This window comes from Peromyscus leucopus, chromosome 23 (assembly GCF_004664715.2).
Source record: "Peromyscus leucopus breed LL Stock chromosome 23, UCI_PerLeu_2.1, whole genome shotgun sequence".
Classification (NCBI taxonomy): Eukaryota; Metazoa; Chordata; class Mammalia; order Rodentia; family Cricetidae; genus Peromyscus; species Peromyscus leucopus.
The window spans coordinates 45,785,953-45,805,411 of NC_051082.1; the positions used below are offsets into that span (position 1 = coordinate 45,785,953).

Sequence of the window (19,459 nt, forward strand, 5' to 3'; positions counted from 1 at the left end):
TTACGATAATGTTGTTTAATCTGCCAAATATACAAGTTGAATTTGAGGAGCATGTCTTGTCTGGGTGATGCACAGTAACCAGAGGTTTCTTGAAATGATCAATGGGTAGGGTTAAAAATGGCCACTAGCCCTGACCAGGTGGGTGGGAAGGGGGCAGAGCAGGTCAGAGAGGAGAGGCCTCATTGGACGGAACTGGCCAGGCACAAACCTTGGACCCTTAGGGGCACGGGCTTCCTGACAGCCCCTCTGAGTGAGCACCCAGACAACGATCTGGGCTGGTTGTCATCAACTCCCACATCAGCTGCCTACTGGCACTATCCCCCCACCCCCAACGTGCAATCTACTGGACAAATGGAATCTCTTTACCCCACTTCCCAGGCAGCCCCCAACCAGGGTTCCAAATTCTAAAAACAGCAAAAACATTCAAATGGTTATGTATGAAATGCTGTCCTGCATCTTTCTGTCTCAAAGATAGCAGCTGCCCCTCCCCCCAGCCCCCCCACACCCCCTGAATGATTTCTGTGCCAAGATGAAGAGGAGGCCCCAGGCCATAGGGGCTCCTGGCCATGAGGGGCTGCTGCAGCGGCGCCAGGGCACAGGGTGGGTGAGACACGGCAGAGGTCCTGGAGGCATGGCCCAGTTCCTCGGCATCTCCTCCCACAGGCCAGCTTACTTATTCAGGGAGAGTGACTGCATTCGTTTTCCTGACAAAGTTGCGTCATCTTTTGCTGAGGGGTTGGAAGGGAAGGGTGGGGGTTAGAACACAGCAAAAACACCTCCCACATCCCTCTGAATCACAGGACTTCAGGACCAAGGCTTTAGAAAACATTTTGTGCAAACGGGCTCAGCTAATAGATAGGAAGAGAGCCATGAAGGATCCAGACTGCCACTCAAGGGAGAGAATTTCTGCTGAGGTCACAAGGCCCAGGTCTCCAGATGTTCCCACTATGCTTGAGTGACTGTCACCACCGTGTCAAAAGCTACTTGTCCATTCAGGCCCAGCAACACAGTTTGGTGGCTACCGGGAACTTGTGGCATCCCTGGTAGAACTCTGCAATTCCAACCTCTCTCTGTACTCTGAAGTCTAATGTCTCAAGTCAGCAACAATACCTACAACACACATCAAGTCCTTTCTTGCTCAGAGTATGGGAAGCTGAACTCTTAGTTCGGATAACTAAGCTCAGGAAAGGGATACATGCCCCAGTGGGTTCTCAGTTTCCTCCTATTTCAGTAAATAGGAAAGTGAGCTGAGGGCTCTCACAGCCACCCATGCCCCTTTCCCATGGAAAGTCTCAAGTAAAGTGCTCTACACTAGACACCCCCAGGCCTGTGAGAACCTGGATCTCCTTTAGATGCCCAGAGGGAGGGTGAGGAGTGGACATGGATATGATGTCCGGCATCTTTTATATACAGTTCTACCATCTCAAGCCCCTGGAAGGGTGGTACAACTCCAGGTGCAGCCCCTTCCACAGACCTGACCCTCAAAGGCCTCCTGTTGCTGGACTCAGTAGCTATTAGATAGTGCTCTACTGATCCTAACCCTCACCTACTACTCCATGACAGTGGGCAAGAGCGTCTGTCTCCCTGGCGATGGCAAGGCTTTACTGGCTGACATGGGTGATGAGGCAGCTGCCCTTCCTCAGCCCCTCCCACCTCACAGATGGGCTTCCGGTACCTAACTGTACCTGGGCCTGTAGCAGACCTACCTTTCCTCTCCTCCTCCTTCTTTCTTGCTGCCTCCTCCCGCTGTTTCCGGATGATTGCCAGCCGGGCAAGATCAGCCTTGGCCTGCTCTGTCTTCCCAGCCAAATGCATCTTCATGTAGCGCTCTTTTGCTTTTTGCTTCTCGATTTCTTCTCTGTGTGGATAAAATGGTGTCACAGGGCTAGACATGGGAGTAAGTACCAAGTGCAAAGGGAAAAGTCACTCCAGCTGAGTGGGAGGTGCTATTCCAAGTGTCTTTTAGTGGACACCCCTCAAACAAACAAGGAGAAGGAATGGTCCCAGGAGAGAAACCCCAGTGAGAACTTTGGCACAAGAGGGGACAGTGTCTGGTTGCAGGGACAAGGTTGCTGCCTGAAAACTTCACGTGGAACTCAAAACCAAGTGCACTGTGTTCCAGAGAAGATGATCATAACAAAGAAGGTACTGGGCAGGGAATGAAAGCCACAAGTGATGGGAAAGAGACACAACCTGACTTCAGTAGTTCACATGTACCTCCCAAACAGGTAAGCCCCTTCAGGTGGGGTGTTGAGAATAAAAGCAGGATTCCATAGGAAAGGGTATGGCTAGCAATCACCTGTCTAAATAGAGAATAGGAAGGGCCATCAGATTCCCTGTGTGATTCTGATTAGGAGGGCTGTCTAGGATGCGAGAGCAAAGGGCTCCATTTCCACTGAAACCTTGGAGGACCCAAATGGCAAAGGAGGAAAGAGGCTTGCTTGGAAAGAGCAGTAGAGGGGCTTCCTGGAGGCCCTTCCCAGTCCACAAGGCTGGCAGTAATAGGAAGCAAAGCATGGGGGCCTGCTTCAAGAGGATGGATGAGAAACGCAGCCAGCAAGGGCTTGATGAGGAAATACTACACTCAGGGGACTAGACAAGACACCTACTATTGAGGTGTGGAGATAGCACTATTGGCCTGCAGATCCACCCTGACAGGGATGTGCTAGATAGACTGAGATGTCTCTTGGTTATTCAGGACTAACCAAGGCTGCTTCAAGGTTTTGTAGGACACCCTCAGTGAAGACCAAGTACTGGCAGGGTGTGGCTTTCATGATCATCATTGCTGCATCTCTGTTGGGCAGAATGGGACATTTTGACTTGAGGCCCAAAGAGGACAGTGACATGGCTTCTCAGTGAAGTGGCAGAACCCTAGAGCCCTGCTATTTTGGGAAGGACAGCCCAGCCTGCTGAGTTTTGGGGGGAGTCAATCACAAAAAGGAAACTAATGGAGGGGTACAGACACAGCCCCAGTGACACCCAAACCCCTTCTTTGAAGCGTTTGGAGACCTGTTCTTTAGCCATCCTTGCACAAGGTGCCAGGCTGAACTAGCAGCTTTCAGTCTCTTAAAAGGCCACGAGGTCGTCTAGTCCCGTTAAGTCAATGAGGCTGTAGGTGTGGCTAGAAGATAGAGTGCCTGCTCTGGGGCCCTAGTCTGTGTGCTTAGGTTGCAGGTTCACCCAGCAGATATTACCGTTCTCTCCTTGAAAGTTCCTTTGGCCCATCCAGATCCAGTTGTGTGACCTTTTTGGTTGTCTGTGCCACCCGGTTGGGGTTCTCAATGTCAATGAGCCCTTCCACGCCTTTTCGCTTTTGCTAGGATAGAGCAGGAATGTTAGAGGTTAGGTCTTGGGGTGCCTCAGGAGGCCAGCCCACCACCTCCCAAGAGCCCATCAGGATGGGGACAGTACTTTGGAGTATCTTACCAGTCTGGGGAGGGCAAGAACCTGTGTCAGGCCCCAGCAAGACTGGCAGCTCAGGCTTCAGTAACTTGCCCACGATCAACAGAGAGCAGAACTGCCCCATTTCAATCTGTCTCCAGAAGCAGCTTCCCATAGAATCCTAAGACTGATTTCCCCTATAATGACCTCACGGCTCCTCGGGCAGGGTGAGCCATGGTGTTGCAATTCCCGCCCACCTCAACTCTGGGTGGGAAATATGACCCCGGGATGAAGGTGCTTCTTGGATGACAGGCTTCAGGAACTAAGTCATCCTATCTGATGAGACCCAAGAGGAAACGAAACAGTTTTACAGTAGGTTTGCTTAATCTCAAGCTTTGTTAAAACTAGTTTTTCTCCTCGAAGTGACCAGGAAAGAGCTTCCAAATGCTGATTATCTGAGCACTCCAGAGTTCCATAGCCTACATCCAACTTCCCTCCTTCTATAACATGCCAATAACCATCCATGATAGCTTGGCTTGAGAACTGCTCTCACACAACCTGATCTCTCCTCCCTTCAGCATGTCCAAAGTATAGTTGGACTCCATACACTCTTCTAATCCTGCTACTGGCAATCACTAAAGAGCAAGCCATGAGATGCTTTCTCCTGCATTCTACAATACCTTAGCCTCTGTTCCCTAGAAAAGCCAAAACCAGTGACCTTTAAAAAATAAGCTGTAAGCTGGGTGGTGGTGGTGACACACACCTTTAATTTCAGGATTTGGGAGGCAGAGGCAGGCAGATCTCTGGGAGTTCCAGGCCAGCCAGGAGTCTCAACTGTCTCAAACAAACAAAAAAGTAAACCTTGGGATGATAATAGGCTGGATGGGGTGAAGTTGCTTGCTACAAAGCCTAATGACTTGAGTTTGATCACCATGACCCATGATTTCTGCAACTTGTCTGACGACACATGCACCATGGCATGCTTGTACAGTGATACTCCTCACGCCCCACCAAATAAATGTAATTTGAAACATAAAATAAAAAGCAAACCTAGTTATTTCTCTCCTACTTTCAAGGCATCCAGTTGTCCCTGCTCAGTCCCTGATGCAGTGAAGCCAACACCCTTCTGTAACTATCGAGGCACCCTTGCCCACTAACTCATAGCCCCAACAGCCCCCAATTTTTGCTCTTCAAACATGCAGAGCTTGTTCTCATCCCAGGGTCTTTGCAGTTGCTAGTCTGCTTGCCTCAACTGCTCTGCCTAGCATCTATTATTCTTTTTTTTAAGCATGGCTGGCTCCATCCTTGACATAGCCATCTTATTAGCACAATGCTATTCCAAGTATCCTCTATCAGACTGATTCATAGGATTTCTCACAATCTGAATTTGCACCGTCATTTTATTTTCACTGTTATGTTCCCATTAGATTAGGAGTCTTTAAGAACAAGAGCTTTTGATAATCAATGTGTCTTCAAGAATTGAAGGTATGTGATGTCACTTTAACACACAGGCAGCAGAGGCAGGAGGACCAGCTCAAGGTCAGGACTAGTCATATAGCAAGTTTAAGGCCAAGTTAGGATACATGAGACCCCAACTCAAAAAAAAAACAAAAAACAAAACCAAAAAGAGGGCCAGTGATAGCGAGGCAGGTAAAGAACTTGCCTGGCGAGCCTGCCATCTTAACTTTGATCCCTGGAACTCACATCAAAGTGGATGGAGAGAACCGACTCCACAAAGCTGTTCTCTGACTTCATCTGCCAGCACGGTATGTATCCACACTCCTCCAGTTAAAAAAACAAAACAAACTGGGCACGGTGGTACATGCTCATAAACCCAGCACTTTGGCAGGTGGCGATAGAATCGTCAGGGGTTCCTAGCCAGCCTAGGTTATGTGAGACCCTGCCTCATCTGCCCAGTGAAGGGGTTTGGCCTGCAGTCCCCAGACTCACCTGGTAGTCATCATCTTCATCCTCACTCTCATCTGAGTCTAGAGACTTCTTCTCCTTTTTGGGATCACCCGAAGCGCCATCTCCACCTTCTTCTTGTTCATCTTCTTCCTGTTTCAGAAATGGACAACCTGCAGAATCAAAAATGCAAAACAGACCCCCAAGAATGTAACACCCATGACCACCCTCTGACTGTGGACCTTCACATTAAGCCCCTGGAAGGCTTGAGCCAAGTATGACAAGGGTCCTAACTCTGTGACCCCAGTCACTCAGCATGAGGGACCAGAGGCCAGTCCTCTAGCCCAGTGAAGCCTCTGATAAGGCCACAAAAGACACTGATCCCCTTCATAGATACCTTGGTCAGCCCAGGGAGCAGCTGATCTCACAAGGTCAGAAAGAGTCAGGTGTGGAGCTGAAAACTGTGTGCCTGCTCAGTTGTACCTGCTACACGCAGCTGCCAAAGTGACTTTCCTGGTCATGCCTTCCTGGTTTTATGCTCCCATGGTCATGTCTGCCCACAAACTCCTTTTAGCACCAAATGCCCAATATCACACCTTGGCAGGCTACCTGCCTCTACTTTTCTATCTCGAGTTTAAAAAAAAATCCCACTGGGAAGAGCTGACATTATGGCTTATGCCTGTAATCTCAGCACACAGGAGACAGAGGCAGGAGGACTGCCAAGAGTGCAAAGCCAGCCTGGTCTACATAGCGAGATCCTGTCCCAAAAACCAAATTAATAAAGCCTTAATAAAAAACTTAAGTCCATCCTCTCTTAACACCTACCCACATAGTCTCCAAGGTTCCATGTAAATACCAGGAACTCCACAAAGCCCTCCCAGATCCCCAGCTAGATATGGCCCCTCCCTTTCTCAGGGCCAGGGGAGGGGGGTGTCTAGGTGTGAAAATTCAGTGTTGCAGGGGATACAAATAACAGTGGACTAGACAGGGTACCCTGGGCCCAGAGGAACTATTAGTTCCGCTTGGACTGGAGGACAGGCACCACCAGTAAGAGCCACAGCAGAGGTGATGCTGGATAAAGCTACTAGCAATGAACAGGACACTGGGCTGTGGGAGGCAGGCAGTATGTGTGTAGAATCTGGCAGACAGCCCTCCCTGTGTGGCTCCGGGAGCCAGTGGGGAGGTACAGGAGATCAGAGCTGTAGATGGACAGTGGCTGGAGAGGGAAAGCCTCTACAAGGCAGGCATATAGGACCAAGAATGGAGACAACCAAGGCAACTGCTGCAAAGTGGGCAAAACCTCTTCTCGGTCCAATCACAGGATGGCCCCTGTGACTGTGACTGGCTGCTCCAGGGCTCACACCTGCCACCTGCTGCCCTTCCCACCCCAATGTGGTGACTTTTCTTGGAGAACAGCAGTCCTTTCCTGTCCTCCCCAGGAACCAGAAGCAAAGCAACACGCTAGACCACTGGGATCGGACATGTACTCACGTTGGCCTTCTGCTTCTCAGCCTGTAACTGGGCATCGATCTCCTCAGGGCTTGTATACTGCCTCACCCGGCCTTTGTGGCCTCCCTTTCTACCTGCACAAAGATCAGAAGTTCAGGAAGGTGAGAGAGAAGGCTGCCTTCTTTGCACTGACCCCGGAAGGCTGTCCTTTTTGGGGCAAAGGGACCTCACCTACCCCCATCAAGTACCACCCAAACCTACAATGTTCCCAAAGAACAAAAGCAGCAGCTTATTACATCTGCTGTAAACTGTCAGATGTAGGTTCCTAACAAGACCTGAGGTGAGGAAAGGAAGATGGAGTCTGACTGAATGCTGTTTTCTTAAAATGCAAATATGGCTGGGCGTAGTGGTCCACATCTTTAGTCCTAGCACTCCAGACAGCGGGGGGCAGCCCAGTCTACATATGGAGTTGCAGGCCGGCCAGGGAACATAGTGAGACCTTGTTACAAAGTCCAAACAGTGTTCTCAAGTGCAAGCAAGGAAGCAGGAAACATGTATGCCTTTTCTGGCACTACAAAGCTTTTGACTTGAATACTCTGTCACAAGCTCATCTGATCCTTAGAAAGAAGGTACAGCACAAAAGCCACTGCTGGTTTTCTACCACAGGGAAGGAGACTCTGTCAAGTGCAAAAGAAGAAGAATTCTGAAGCCTAAAGCTCTGGGTTTACCACTCCCTTGATCTGTGGCTCTCTGGGCAGTCCTATACTTTGCCAGAGCCTCAGTCTCTCTTTTTTAACCATAAGGCTGCCATGGAAATAAACTGGTTACCATTTGAAAAGCAGCTGGAACCAGGCATGGTGGCACATGCCTTTAATTTCTACACTCTGGAGGCAGATGCAGGCAGATCTCTGTGAGTTCAAGGCCAGCCTTGTCTACAGAGGGAGTACAAGGCCAGCCACAGCTGTTACAAAGCAAAATCCTGTCTCAAAAAAATAAAAACAAAACAAAACAAAAAAAGAAAAAGAAAGCAGTTGGAATTGTGTGTGGCATTGGATAAGCAACACAAAATGTCTGCTAATCTGTTCTAATATATTGCTTGGTAGAAAAACATATGCTACCAATGGCCCCATAAATGAACTACCACCAATGGCAGCAGAAAGAATAAAATACTCCATCTTGACTATATGAAGAGAATACTTACAGGATAAAAGCCCAAAATATACCAGCAGAAATTCTGTGTTCAGAATTAAACTAGCAAATGGGGCTGGAGAGATGGCTCAGCAGTTAGGAGCACTTGTTGCTTTCAGACAGCCCTGGCTGGTTCCTACCACCCACAAGGCAGCTCAAAAACTGTAGGCTGGGTGGTGGTGGCACAAGCCTTTAATCCCAACACTCAGGAGGCAGAGCCAGGCAGATCTCTGAGTTCGACGCCAGCCAGGTCTACAGAGCGAGACCCAGGACAGGCACCAAAACAACACAGAGAAACCCTGTCTCGAAAAATCAAAACAAACCAAAACATCTGTAACTCCACTTCCAGGGTGATTTGATGTTCTCTCTTGACCTCTCTGGGCACTGCACTCACATACATGGAGGTAAAAAACCCTCACTCACATAAAAAAAATTAAACTGGCAAAATTAAAGTTGAATACAGATCTAACAGCAGTCTAACACTGACCAGGACTATCAGTGACAATTCACCTAAGAGGATAAGTGCCATACCCTGATGCTCTAGACAGAACACTAGACCAATTCCTGCTAAAGCCTGTCTTATAGCTGGGTAGCAACTCTTCTGCATCCTGCAGCCTATACTGCCAGGCAGGACCTCTCTCGATTTCTGAAAGCCCCTTGCTGTGAGTAGAGAATCTGTAATTAGACAGCCAGAACTGCTCCAAGCTCTGGAGAACACTGCAGAGACACTGATTTCCTAGACAGCAGCTGCAGCGCTGTAATTGGGCTGCCACAGCCCACACCACCCATTTTTAATGACTACCTGAGTTCCCAGGTGTATCTAGGTATGCTCATGAAAGGCCTATTGTGAGATACCAAGCTTGCCATTAAACAAACAAACAAACAAACAAAAACAAAACAACCCCCCGAAAAACAACACCCTTTCTTGCATATTCCAGGTAACAACTCAAAACTGGCCATTACAGGCCCTCATTCCCTACACTTGTCTATGGAATACTGACCTTAGCTTGGTTTACAGCGGCTCTTTCAAGACTCTTAAAAATAATTCACAGTATGATGAAAACAGAATTGGTCCTTTGATCTTGGGAATTTTTTATAGTTTTATCAAGCAAAGAAACAAGGCTTGTCTGCTTGCAAAGATTTTCACAAGTCAAAAGACTAAGTCTATTAGCCAGGATTCCATATTTAAGACTGAGGGACTGTAATTGCCAACCTTGGAGTCAAAATTCTGGAGCTGGAAAAGTTCCTTTGAGTCTTACAGATGAGACCGAGGAAGAAAAGAGTCTTTCAGACTCAGAATAAATCAGCAGAGAAGTAGGTTTAGCCGCACTTGGCTCTGTAAAGCCTAATATCTGAATATTGACAGGAAGCAATTTAGGCTTGAAAAAGCTCCAGGCAGATGTTCCTGTAGGCTGATTGCATTAACTGGCTTAACACGTGAGCTACCAACATTAACTGAACATCTGTTCTGTGCCAGATGCGAGTCAGGACCTTAGTGCGATCTATTCTATCATCGTATAACTCCTGTCTCCAACTCATCCAGCTAAGCCTTATTCATTACCCCTGTAGTTCAGATAAAGATGAGCTAGAAGAGGTTAAAATCTTGTTTGAGGCCACAAAATTAAGACGTGATATATCTGGTATTCAAATCCCCGATTCTAAAAGGGAATGAGAACGTTTAGATGGGAAACGCGGTCTTCTTGGTCCCTACACACAGCAACAGTGCTTGCCTGGGCATTTAGGGGATACCGGGCACTGGACTGAGTACTTGGGTCCCCTAGTTTAAGCCTCAAAACAGAACAAGAGGTAGAGATAGCATCTATGCCTCCCCACTTGGGAACGACAAAACCGAGACACAAAGAAGTTAGGCGACCGGCTCAGAGACCCATCCATCCTTAATGGCTACCGCGCGAGGGAGAGACTCAGAGCAAGGTGGTCCGGGATCCAGATCATTAAGTCAGGCTCTTATTATGAGGCAGGCGTGGCCGAGTTGGAGCCCGACAGAACCCACATTTTATGCTCGCGGCAGACAGGCTCCGCGCTAGCGCGGGACGCGGTGACTCAGTCTCCGGCCAGCCAAGTGGGAGGCTAACTTCAGACGCTCCCCAGGCTCGAAGGAGCGACTCCTGGGTCCCGCTTTCCTCGGGGGGCGAGGACCCAGAGCCGGCGAATCTCCTTCAAATCCCCGATGGAGAGGCTCTCGACCACGGCGAGCCTCAGTTTCCCAGCCAGGACAATTGAGCGTCGAGGCCCACGCTCGGCTGGGAGGCGGCGGGGATGGCCTCCTTCGGCGCGGATCTCCTAGGGGCCCGCGGGCTGAGGGGACAGCGGCAGCCCACCCACGGCCGCCCCTAGCGAAGCCACGCGAACCACGCGCGCCCACCCCCTCACCTCCTTTAGGCATCTCGGCTTCGGCGGCTGCAGCGGCGGCGGCGCCTCGAACTGACACCGGAACCGGAAATGCCTTGGGATCGACTTCTTCCGCCCGGCCCAGTCCCTCTCCGCGTGCCGCCGCCGCCGCCGCTGCCACAGCCGCCGCCGCCGCTGCTGCGAGGAACGGGGACCTCACCGAGGCCGGGCTGTCTTGCGAGTTGCCTGAATTCCTGGCCCGACCGCGTGCTGCCAGGCAACCGCACTCCCCGGTATCCTGGTCCGGGTAGACGCGTAGCTGTGCCAGCCACCCCAACAGGAAGTGAGAGGAAAAAGGCCGTAGGGTTTCCGGAATTCTACAAAGGCAGCTCCCGGGCACCTAAGGTGACGCAATCCCCGCGCGAGGTGGGCGGGGCCCCGCGAGGGCCTTATTCTGAAGAGTTTCTCACCGGGGCGGAAGCCGTCAATAAAGAAGCGGCGGCCGTAGGTGCTTGTTCTTCCGGTGAGTGTTTCTTTCCTCTGTTCTCGAGTACTGTATCTTAGGCAACGGTTGCGGCCAAGAAGGCGATCTGAGCGGCAGAGGCTGGAGTCCCCGATGACTTGGTGCCTTTATCGTTCTGCACAGGGGATGGTAGATTTGGGACTCTTTCTCGGCCTCCCCCTTCTTCCCCCCCATCACGTTTTCTCTTCCGGGACCGTTTCTCAGCTTGTTTCTCAGATGCTGGTCTCTGAGTTTTCCCCACTATCCGGTCTGTAACTTCCCTCTCGTTCACCTCTTTCCCCGAACTCCTTTAGTTTGTAAAACGACCAACATCTCTTTCCTCCTGATACATTCACCTCCTCGTTTTACCGCTCTCCTGACCCGAGAATCTTCCGGGCTGAATTCTCCGGGGTCAGGAGAAAGTGATTCTCTAAGTCAGGCTGGGAAGAGATCAGACTCCATCCACCTCTTAACTTTAGTGCTGGGAAAACCGGTGCAAACACCACCGGTGGGGAAGTCTGGAGCCTCTAGTCAGTCAGACTGCCAATTCTCAGCTATGTGACCCCGAGTCCACCTCTTAGTGATTCATTTGTAAGACTGTTAAGGAGAGGTGTGTGTGAGGGGATTGTAAAATATCAGTCACCATACAGTGCGTGGGACTGAATACATTTGGAAGAGATGAGTGGGTTATGCTTACAGGTAATACATGGCCAGGTTTCTCTTTGCCAGCTAGAAAGCATAATGCAATTTGAAAAGATGCTTTTTGTCTTTTAGGTGATTAAAGGCGTGGTTGTGTACACCTTTAGTCCCAAAAGGCAGAGGCAGTCAGATCTCTGTGAGTTCGAGGGGGGCATGGTCTACAGAGTGAGTTCCAGGACAGCCAGGGCTACACAGTGAAACTCTATCTTGAAAAACAAGAAAGAAAGAAAGAAAGAAAGAAAGAAAGAAAGAAAGAAAGAAAGAGAGAGAGAGAGAGAGAGAGAGAGAGAGAGAGAAAGAAAGAAAAAGAAAGAAAAAAAAGATATTTTTCTATTGTTATGTGTTGCTTTGGCCTTTGTTTATTGTGTGTAATATATTGCTCTCATTTTACAGATGAGACAGAGGTCCAAAGAAGAAAAGTGATCTCTCCAAAGTCACAGAATAATTGGTAAATCTGGACAAGAACACAAGCTTGTAACTGCAGAGACCAGGGATTTTTATATATTCTCATAGGAAACAGATTGAAGGTATTGTGCTTTTTATTCTCAAGTTTTCCCCCTTGAAACTGTCATCCCTGGGGTTCTTCACTTAAAGGCTTACATTGTAATTGGCTTTTAATCAGTTCTTCACGATGACCCCATAAGGTAGATTATTTTTTGTTTTTGTTTTTTTGGAGAGGGTTCATGTAGTCGAGATTGGCCTCAAACTCACCAGATATCCAAAGATGGCCTTGATCTCCTGATCCTTTTGCCTCCACCTTGGATTCCCATCTAGGGAGGCTAAGTAGCTGTTTGGGGCCTTCTGGATAATGACCTACAGTCATCATCCTACCTATGCCAGCTGGAGTGCCCAGTAGAGCTTGGCTACAGTGTCCACTCAGATGAGACTTGTGAGCAAAAAAACAAATTTCACTAAGTAGAGATTAATGTCATCAGATCTGCTGCTCACAACAGCCAACAGAAACTGACTGGGGAAATTGAAGCAGTCACCTGGAGTTCTGATGGCTGAAGTTCCAGGTTCTCTTTGCTACTGTAGACATTTTTATATTGTGAGATAAACAATAGTAACTGTTGGAAATAGATTACCTTCCAGCAGCTCTCAAGGCCATGGTGTGTTCACCTTCGGTCTGCTTTGCTGTTTTCATTCCTCCCTATTGTAGAGTTAGGATGTGTGTGTGTGGGCGCCCATTCTTAGATAAAGGACTGGGGAGGATACTGAGACATATGTGCTTGGCTCTGAAATAGGGGGTGGTGTGGCTTTCCCAGAGCCAACTCAGAAAACATAGCACTTACTGACATACATTACACTTTCTGAGCTTGACAGCCTTGGGAGCAGAGCTGCAGTGTGGCTCAGGCAGTCTGGATAGGAGTCCCTTCATGGAGCTCTTGATGCTTTGAGTAGATGAATGTGCACCAGTAATGGCTGCCAAAGGCCTTTGGCAATCTGAGACTCAGAAATGACTTGACTTTCTCCTAGGTCTTTATAAGCTATCTTGCTGGGAAATGCCCAAAGTCAAAAGAAGCCGGAAAGCTCCTCCAGATGGCTGGGAGTTGATTGAACCAACACTGGATGAATTAGATCAAAAGATGAGAGAAGGTGAGTGGTGGTGCTCCTGCCTGGATAGGCTGGATGAGGTGTCAAGGCTCAGGTGCCTCCAAGGATAGACAAACATCTATGAGAAGAGGCTTGTTGCAAACTGGTCAAGTTTTGTTTACTTAGAATGCTTGAAAATTCTGAAATGTAAGATAACATTAATGAAAACATCGCCCCCCTCCAAAACAGAAAAAAGGTGTTTTATTTATTATTAGAATATGTATTTGTGAGAGAAAGATCAGGTGTCTTTTTCACTTTTAATGTTTTGTTGGAGACAGGGCCTGTGTAAATTCTTTTTCATAATTTTTGAGGTAGGGTCTCTACATAGCTCTAGCTGTAGTCTTGCATTTTGGGAATCCTGGCAGTCAGCTTGTCTCTGGAAATTTTATCTGAAGCTTCAAGCATATGGTATAGCCTTTGGTGAGCATAGTATGTCCTGGTTTGATTGCTCTTACTGTGGTAAAACACCCTGACCAAAAGCAACATAGGGAAGGAAGGGTTTTATTTGGCTTAGAATTCCAGGTTACAGTCTGTCCTTGAGGGCATGTTAAGGCAGAAACTAAAGCACACACATCCACAGTCAAAAGCAGAGGACAGGGCTGGAGAAATGGCTCAGTGATTGAGCACTTGCTGCTCTTCCTGAGTACTCAGGTTCATTTCTTAACACCCACATATCTGCTCACAACTGTAACTCCAGTTCCGGGGGTCCAGCACCTTCTGACATCCATGGGCACCAGCTACACATACAGTGCACATACATATATGCAGGCAAAACACTCATACATAAACTAAATCGAAGAAACTTTTTAAAAAAATGATAAATGCACACATGCTGTTTGCTCAATACAGAAGTTCAACTAGCTTTCTCAGGCCACACACACACACAGTTAGGCCAGCTTGATCTAGCTCATTGCTCCAATGAGGCCCCCTTAGGTGATTCTAAGTCCTGGCAAGATGATAATTAAAAAACATCTTGTAGTATAACTACTTGTGTGTGGGGGGGGTGGGGGGTGGTAGGGGTGTAGTGTGAGAGTGGTGTATGCACAAATGTGTACTACAAAGCACAGGTACAGGTAGAGGACAACTTACCGGAGTCAGTTCTCTCCACCATGAAGGTTCTAGGGATCAGACTCTTACTGGTTTTGGAAGCAAGCACCCTTATCTACTGAGCTGTCCCATCGGCAATGAATTGCTACTTTTTTAAAATTTATTTTTATTTATTTTTTTTATTTTTTATTATTATTATTATTTTTTTTTTTTTTTTGTTTTTCGAGACAGGGTTTCTCGGTGTAGCTTTGCGCCTTTCCTGGAACTCACTCTGTAGACCAGGCTGGCCTCAAACTCCCAGAGATCCGCCTGCCTCTGCCTCCCGGGTGCTGGGATTAAAGGTGTGCGCCACCACCGCCCGGCTAAAATTTATTTTTATATATGAATTTTTTGCTTCATGTGTACCGTGTTTGTGCCTGGTGTTTGCAAAGGCCAAAAGAGGGATGTTGGATCCCTGGAACTGGAGTTACAGTTATGATATGAGCTGTCACCTAGGTGCTGGGAATAGAACCTGGGTTCTCTGCAAAAGCAGCTGGTGCTCTTAACCACTGAGCCATCTCTCCAGCCTCCCTTAAATTGCTATTTAAAACAGTTTTTGAAATACCTGTTTACAGCTAATCTGATCATTGTTATTATGAGGTCAGACCTGCAGCAATAACTACTAAGTCACTGTTAACTTTCTCTTTTCATAACTGGTTGTGCCAGTGTCTGTTAGATACCCAGAACTTGCAGTAGTCAAGGTTGCTATGGGTCAAAAGATTTCTTGACACAGCTCTGTGAAAGTAAAGGAAATTAGAGTGTGGATGAAAAGAGTCTATCTTCAGCTCTCTGATGTGTTCCTAAACTCATGGTAGCTCTATTTAACTTCTTGGGGAATTGCTAGACATTTTCTACACCATTTTGCATTCTGCTAAAAGGGCTTAGGATTCCAGTTTCTTGTCCACTCTCGTAATTGTCCATTGTTTTCATTACTATCCCCATGGGCAAAAAATAATCATAGCTGTAGTTAAGGAAGCAAACATGCAACATGCTATGCAGACTGACTCTCTCCTAAAATGTACATTCTTTTTTCTCTCCAGCTGAAACCGAACCCCATGAGGGAAAGAGGAAAGTGGAATCCCTGTGGCCCATCTTCAGAATCCATCACCAGAAAACCCGATATATCTTTGACCTCTTTTACAAGAGGAAAGCCATAAGCAGAGGTAAGTGTGACTGGCTAAATACCTTGACCTTTAAAAAGCATTGTTACTATGTTCACATACCTGTAGAGGCAAGTGCCTCCCAAGGCTTCCATGTGGAGGATATGGGACAACCTATAGGAGTTGGTTCTCCTTTTGCCATGAGGATCTGGGGGATCAAATTTGGGTTATTAGGCCTGTATGAAAAGCATTCTTGGCCCCTGAGCCATCTTGCTGACCCTCTTGACCTTTTTGTACTTGAGTGGTTTTCAGAATTTATATAGTGGTTCATAAACAGCTGGGTGTCACCAGGCCTGGTAGCACATGTCTTTAATCCCAGCACTTGGGAGGCAGAGGCAGGTGGTTGTCCGAATTCAAGCCCAGCCTGGTCTACAGAACAAGTTCCAAAACATTCAGGGAAGTTACACTGAGAAACCCTGGGGGGAGAGGGAAGCTTAAGGAAAAAGCTGGGTGTTATGTTCAGACCTATAGTTTCAGCACTTGGGAAGTAGAGGCAGGAAAACTTGAGAATTCCAGGCAAGCCTTAACTGAGATCCTGACTCCAAAAAACAATGATTGTCTTTGCATACCCAGGAGACATCAGTTTTCTTATCACTGATGAAGAAATTAGTTTTTGTTTTCATTTTGTTTTGTTTTCCTCTCCTCAGAAACAAGGTTACACTAATGTAGCCCTGGCTGGCCTGGAACTTACATAGACTGGCCTCAAACTAACAATGCTTTACCTGCCCCTGCCTGATTTGGTTTGTTTGTCTTTAGTTTTTTTTTTTCTTTTTTTTTGTTGAGACAGGGTCTGTGTAGTTATAATTCTCCTGGAACTGGATTTATAGACCAGGCTGGCCTCAAACTCAAGAGAAATCTTCCTGTCTCTGCCTCTCAAGTGCTAGGATCAAAGGCTTGTGCCACCATACCCAGCTTAATTTTCCTTTTTAGTCCAGGGTGAAGGCAGGTTTGTTGTGCCATGTTCTGATGCCTTGTCCCCACCTTTCTGATAGAACTCTACGAATACTGCATTAAAGAAGGCTATGCAGACAAAAACCTGATTGCAAAGTGGAAAAAGCAGGGCTACGAGAATCTGTGCTGCCTACGCTGCATTCAGACTCGGGACACCAACTTCGGGACAAACTGCATTTGCCGGGTTCCCAAAAGCAAGCTGGAAGTGGTAATGCCTGATGGCTAGATGGGGAATTATTTTCTGTTTAAAGCTCTGCCTAGGTTGACCATAGGGGTATTTTGGGAAGTCGTTTTGTCACTGGAAGCCTGCTAGCCATCCTTCCTAAGAATAAGTCCCTTCTGATCAGGGATCCTTGGGTGGAATCTGTTAGTCGGTCTTTCTGAGATGTAGGGCTGGTCTCAGTACTACCTGTGGGTAAATAATGGAACTCTTTTCTTAGGGAGTAGTAATGGCAATAGCTGAGAGGGCTACACTGGGGTGGCCACTAGACAACCTGTCCCTTTCTCTCTAGTCTCATGGTGACATTAATCTCTGTCTGAACTTTGTTCCAAAGCCAGGAGTGGTGGCTCCTGCCTTTAATCCCAACACTTGGGACACCAGCCTGGGCTAGTACTGAGATTATGCTTCAATAATAATCATAATCATAATCAATAATGGTTTCAGGCACCTGGCAATGGTGTTGGTGTATAGTGGCTGAGCTCTAGTCTCCAGACCCTTGAAATGGAATCCCAGGACATCAGGCCATATAGGCCATCCACTCAGCTTGACCTTTGTTTTCTCTCATTACATTGAAACAGGACTCAATTCCCAGTTTTCATTCAGTGCAAATGGCCTCAGCTCAGCAGACAGCTCTGTTCTCTGTGCCAGGGGTGGGGCTCTGGTGTGGATGTGCCAATCCATGGCTACTTCCCAAGAGGAGGCTCTTGGTGTCTCAGCCTTTGGCTTAAGCTGATCTTCAGAGCTGGAGTTTGTTCAGTTGGTAGAGGGCTGCCTAGTATGCATGGAGCCCTAGTTCCATCTCCAGTGCCCCATAGAACCAGATGTGGTAGTACACATCTGTAGACTAGCACCAGAAATTTAGGGTCATCTTTTATGAGACCCTGTCTCAAAGATTTAGCCGAGCCTCACCAGAGAACTTTATTTGCTTAAAATGTGCTCTTGGTCTGTAGAAAAGAAGGTAAAGACAGCATTGCTCCAGTCCCCCAGCCAGCCACTATGCCCTTGTGACAAGATTCTTCTGGCCACGGGAACTTAAGTGTGCACCTTTTGCCCCATGGCCTCAAGAACTCTGGCCTCAGCCCCCTAGGCAGGAGCAATCCCACCAGGAGAAAAAAAAGCTGCCTTATTGTCAGGTGGTCTCACACCTTTAATCCTAGCACTAGGGAGGACAGAGGCAGCTGGATCTCTGAGTTCAAGGCCAGCCTGGTCTACAGAACAGAGTGAATTCTAGGACAGCCAGGACTATTATACAGAGAAACCTTGTCTCAAAAACAAAAGGCTGGCTTACAGAGGATTCTTTGTGGCACGTCTTTAATCAGTCAAACACAGACATAAAACTTTGGGCTAGTAGTAGCTGTTTCCATTTTCACAAAGAAGCTGAAATACCCAAATGGAACTGTCTAGTAGAGATGTCCTTCAGGGAGTGTTCCACCAGCAGCCTGTACAGCAGGTTCCTATAGGTATGTGCAGGGCTGTAGCAGTATATACAAATGTCTCCTTCCTCTGTTACAGGGTCGCATCATTGAGTGCACGCACTGTGGCTGCCGAGGCTGCTCTGGCTGACACCCTTGATCCCTCTACATTCTGGACTTTGGGCCTTGTTGGCTCCTGCTTATTGGGCCACCCTGCTCCTGGAGCAGCTCTTCTCAGAGTGGTGCCCAGAGAAGAGACCCAGAGGGAGCATGGGCTCTACAGGTGAAGGCTTTAGTGTTTACTAGCTGAAATCTGTAAAAATAAAATCTTTAGACCTCTTGGCTGTAGTCATTTTTTTAGAGCAGTGGGCTGTGGAATGCAGGGGATGGGCTCAGTCCTGGCTCAATGTCATAGACACTGTGTGACCAGGAGCATAACCTTTCTCAACAGTGATAGGGAGGGTACCCTGGGCTCAGCATTTGTCCTCACGCCTATGCCTATAAAATGCTTCAGTGCCTCTAGAAAGGTGACACCAGCTTATTCTCTTGGGTTCCATCAGCACTGTGAAAGCTGGGTACTTGTCATAGCAGCATGCTCCATCACCTGTCCCTAAGGCCTCCACTGACACCAGCATTCCCAGTGGTGTCTTGGTTCCCCTTAGGCTTGGTCTGGAACTCCTGCCAGGGGTGGGGGGCTTCCTCTGCTGGCATCACTTTCAGCCACTGCTTGTAATATGCTCGAAAACCATCGATCTTCTCCAAGTAGGTGTTTTTCCCTTTGTACTGTAATTCGAAATGAACAGGACTGTGTCAAGGTGAGCGACATACATGGACAAAAGCTTCACTATGAAACCCATCACTGTACAATGGATACAGAATACACTAAGAAAAGCAGGGAGTTCAGAAATGTTCTCAGCCAGTCCAAACCACTGCATGTCACCCAAAGCTAATAATCACCACAGCAGCTTACCCCTGCTCCTCTTTCCTCAAGGAGAGTACAGTGGACAAGGTAGAAAAATGGACATTTTAGATTCACTGCTGTGAAGAGTGAAGTTCCAGTTAAATCTGCTGTATTTGGGTTAGGACAAACTGCCCTTTGCCTAACAGCCGTCTAGTCTAAGGGCACTGTAGTGCTCCTAAACCTGTGGAGGTCATCTCAGCCCACAGCTAGAATTGAGGCATCCCATCAACTCTGCCTGTTTGGCTGAGCTGTTGCCCTCCTTCTGACCAATCACCTTGGACCAATGCAGCATCTCTTGCAGGGAGGAGAGGTATGGAGAGTTTAAAACAGCTGGTGAGGGGCTACATAGGAAAAATAAGCCAAGCCAAAAAAGGAACAAGAAGGACAAACAAACAAACAAAAATCCACAATACTAAAAGTTTGAATTTAAGATTTTTAAGTTCAAGCTGGGCCTATGTAGAGTTACATGCCTTTAATCCCAGCACTTGGGAGGCAGAGGCAGGCCGATCAGTTTTGTCTACAAAGCATGTTTCAAGACATCCAAGCCTACGCAGAGAAACCCTGTCTCTGAATAATCAAAGGACTAAGTGCGCTGAGGAAATG

At 47.7% G+C, this 19,459-nt stretch overlaps 3 protein-coding genes across 6 annotated transcripts in view; 1 reads left to right on the plus strand and 2 right to left on the minus strand.

Annotated features, from left to right (window-relative positions):
• Pdap1 (PDGFA associated protein 1) lies at positions 1 to 10,396 on the minus strand. The gene is made up of 6 exons (XM_028890329.2): positions 10,315 to 10,396; positions 6,778 to 6,869; positions 5,332 to 5,439; positions 3,195 to 3,316; positions 1,707 to 1,858; positions 1 to 728 (listed from the first exon to the last, which is right to left on the minus strand). Exons 1-6 carry the CDS (start codon positions 10,325 to 10,327, stop codon positions 670 to 672), a joined length of 546 nt encoding a protein of 181 aa, XP_028746162.1. The 5' UTR covers positions 10,328 to 10,396; the 3' UTR covers positions 1 to 669.
• Positions 10,378 to 18,236, plus strand: Bud31 (BUD31 homolog). 4 transcript variants are annotated; one of them, XM_028890330.2, is made up of 6 exons: positions 10,704 to 10,795; positions 11,867 to 12,000; positions 12,950 to 13,069; positions 15,193 to 15,315; positions 16,305 to 16,471; positions 17,996 to 18,236. In XM_028890330.2, the coding sequence occupies exons 3-6, from the start codon at positions 12,976 to 12,978 to the stop codon at positions 18,044 to 18,046; spliced, it is 435 nt and encodes a 144-aa protein (XP_028746163.1). In that variant the 5' UTR covers positions 10,704 to 10,795; positions 11,867 to 12,000; positions 12,950 to 12,975; the 3' UTR covers positions 18,047 to 18,236. The 4 variants fall into 4 exon arrangements, with proteins under 4 accessions (XP_037054391.1, XP_028746163.1, XP_028746164.1 ...); XM_028890331.2 differs by lacking the exon at positions 10,704 to 10,795 and adding an exon at positions 10,808 to 10,896; XM_037198497.1 differs by lacking the exon at positions 10,704 to 10,795 and adding an exon at positions 10,905 to 10,924.
• The window catches only part of Ptcd1 (pentatricopeptide repeat domain 1), a 15,349-nt gene continuing 13,667 nt past the window's right edge, over positions 17,778 to 19,459 (minus strand). The window contains exon 9 of the mRNA XM_028890323.1: positions 17,778 to 18,678. Coding sequence (XP_028746156.1) covers positions 18,496 to 18,678 — 183 coding nt within the window. The 3' untranslated portion in view covers positions 17,778 to 18,495. The remainder of the gene's footprint in view (positions 18,679 to 19,459) is intronic.

What these genes read in the sequence shown, in the direction of transcription:
- Pdap1 (XM_028890329.2), bottom strand. An exon ending in CTGAGAAGCAGAAGGCCAAC is followed by an intron (nt 5,440 to 6,777) that starts GTGAGTACATGT and finishes TTTCTGAAACAG; the next exon opens with GAAGAAGATGAACAAGAAGA. An exon ending in GAACTTTCAAGGAGAGAACG is followed by an intron (nt 1,859 to 3,194) that starts GTAATATCTGCT and finishes TTATCCACACAG; the next exon opens with AGAAGAAATCGAGAAGCAAA.
- Bud31 (XM_037198496.1), top strand. Translation starts at nt 10,384, where the DNA reads ATGCCTTGGGATCGACTTCTTCCGCCCGGCCCAGTCCCTCTCCGCGTG. An exon ending in CGTAGGTGCTTGTTCTTCCG is followed by an intron (nt 10,796 to 11,866) that starts GTGAGTGTTTCT and finishes CTCATTTTACAG; the next exon opens with ATGAGACAGAGGTCCAAAGA.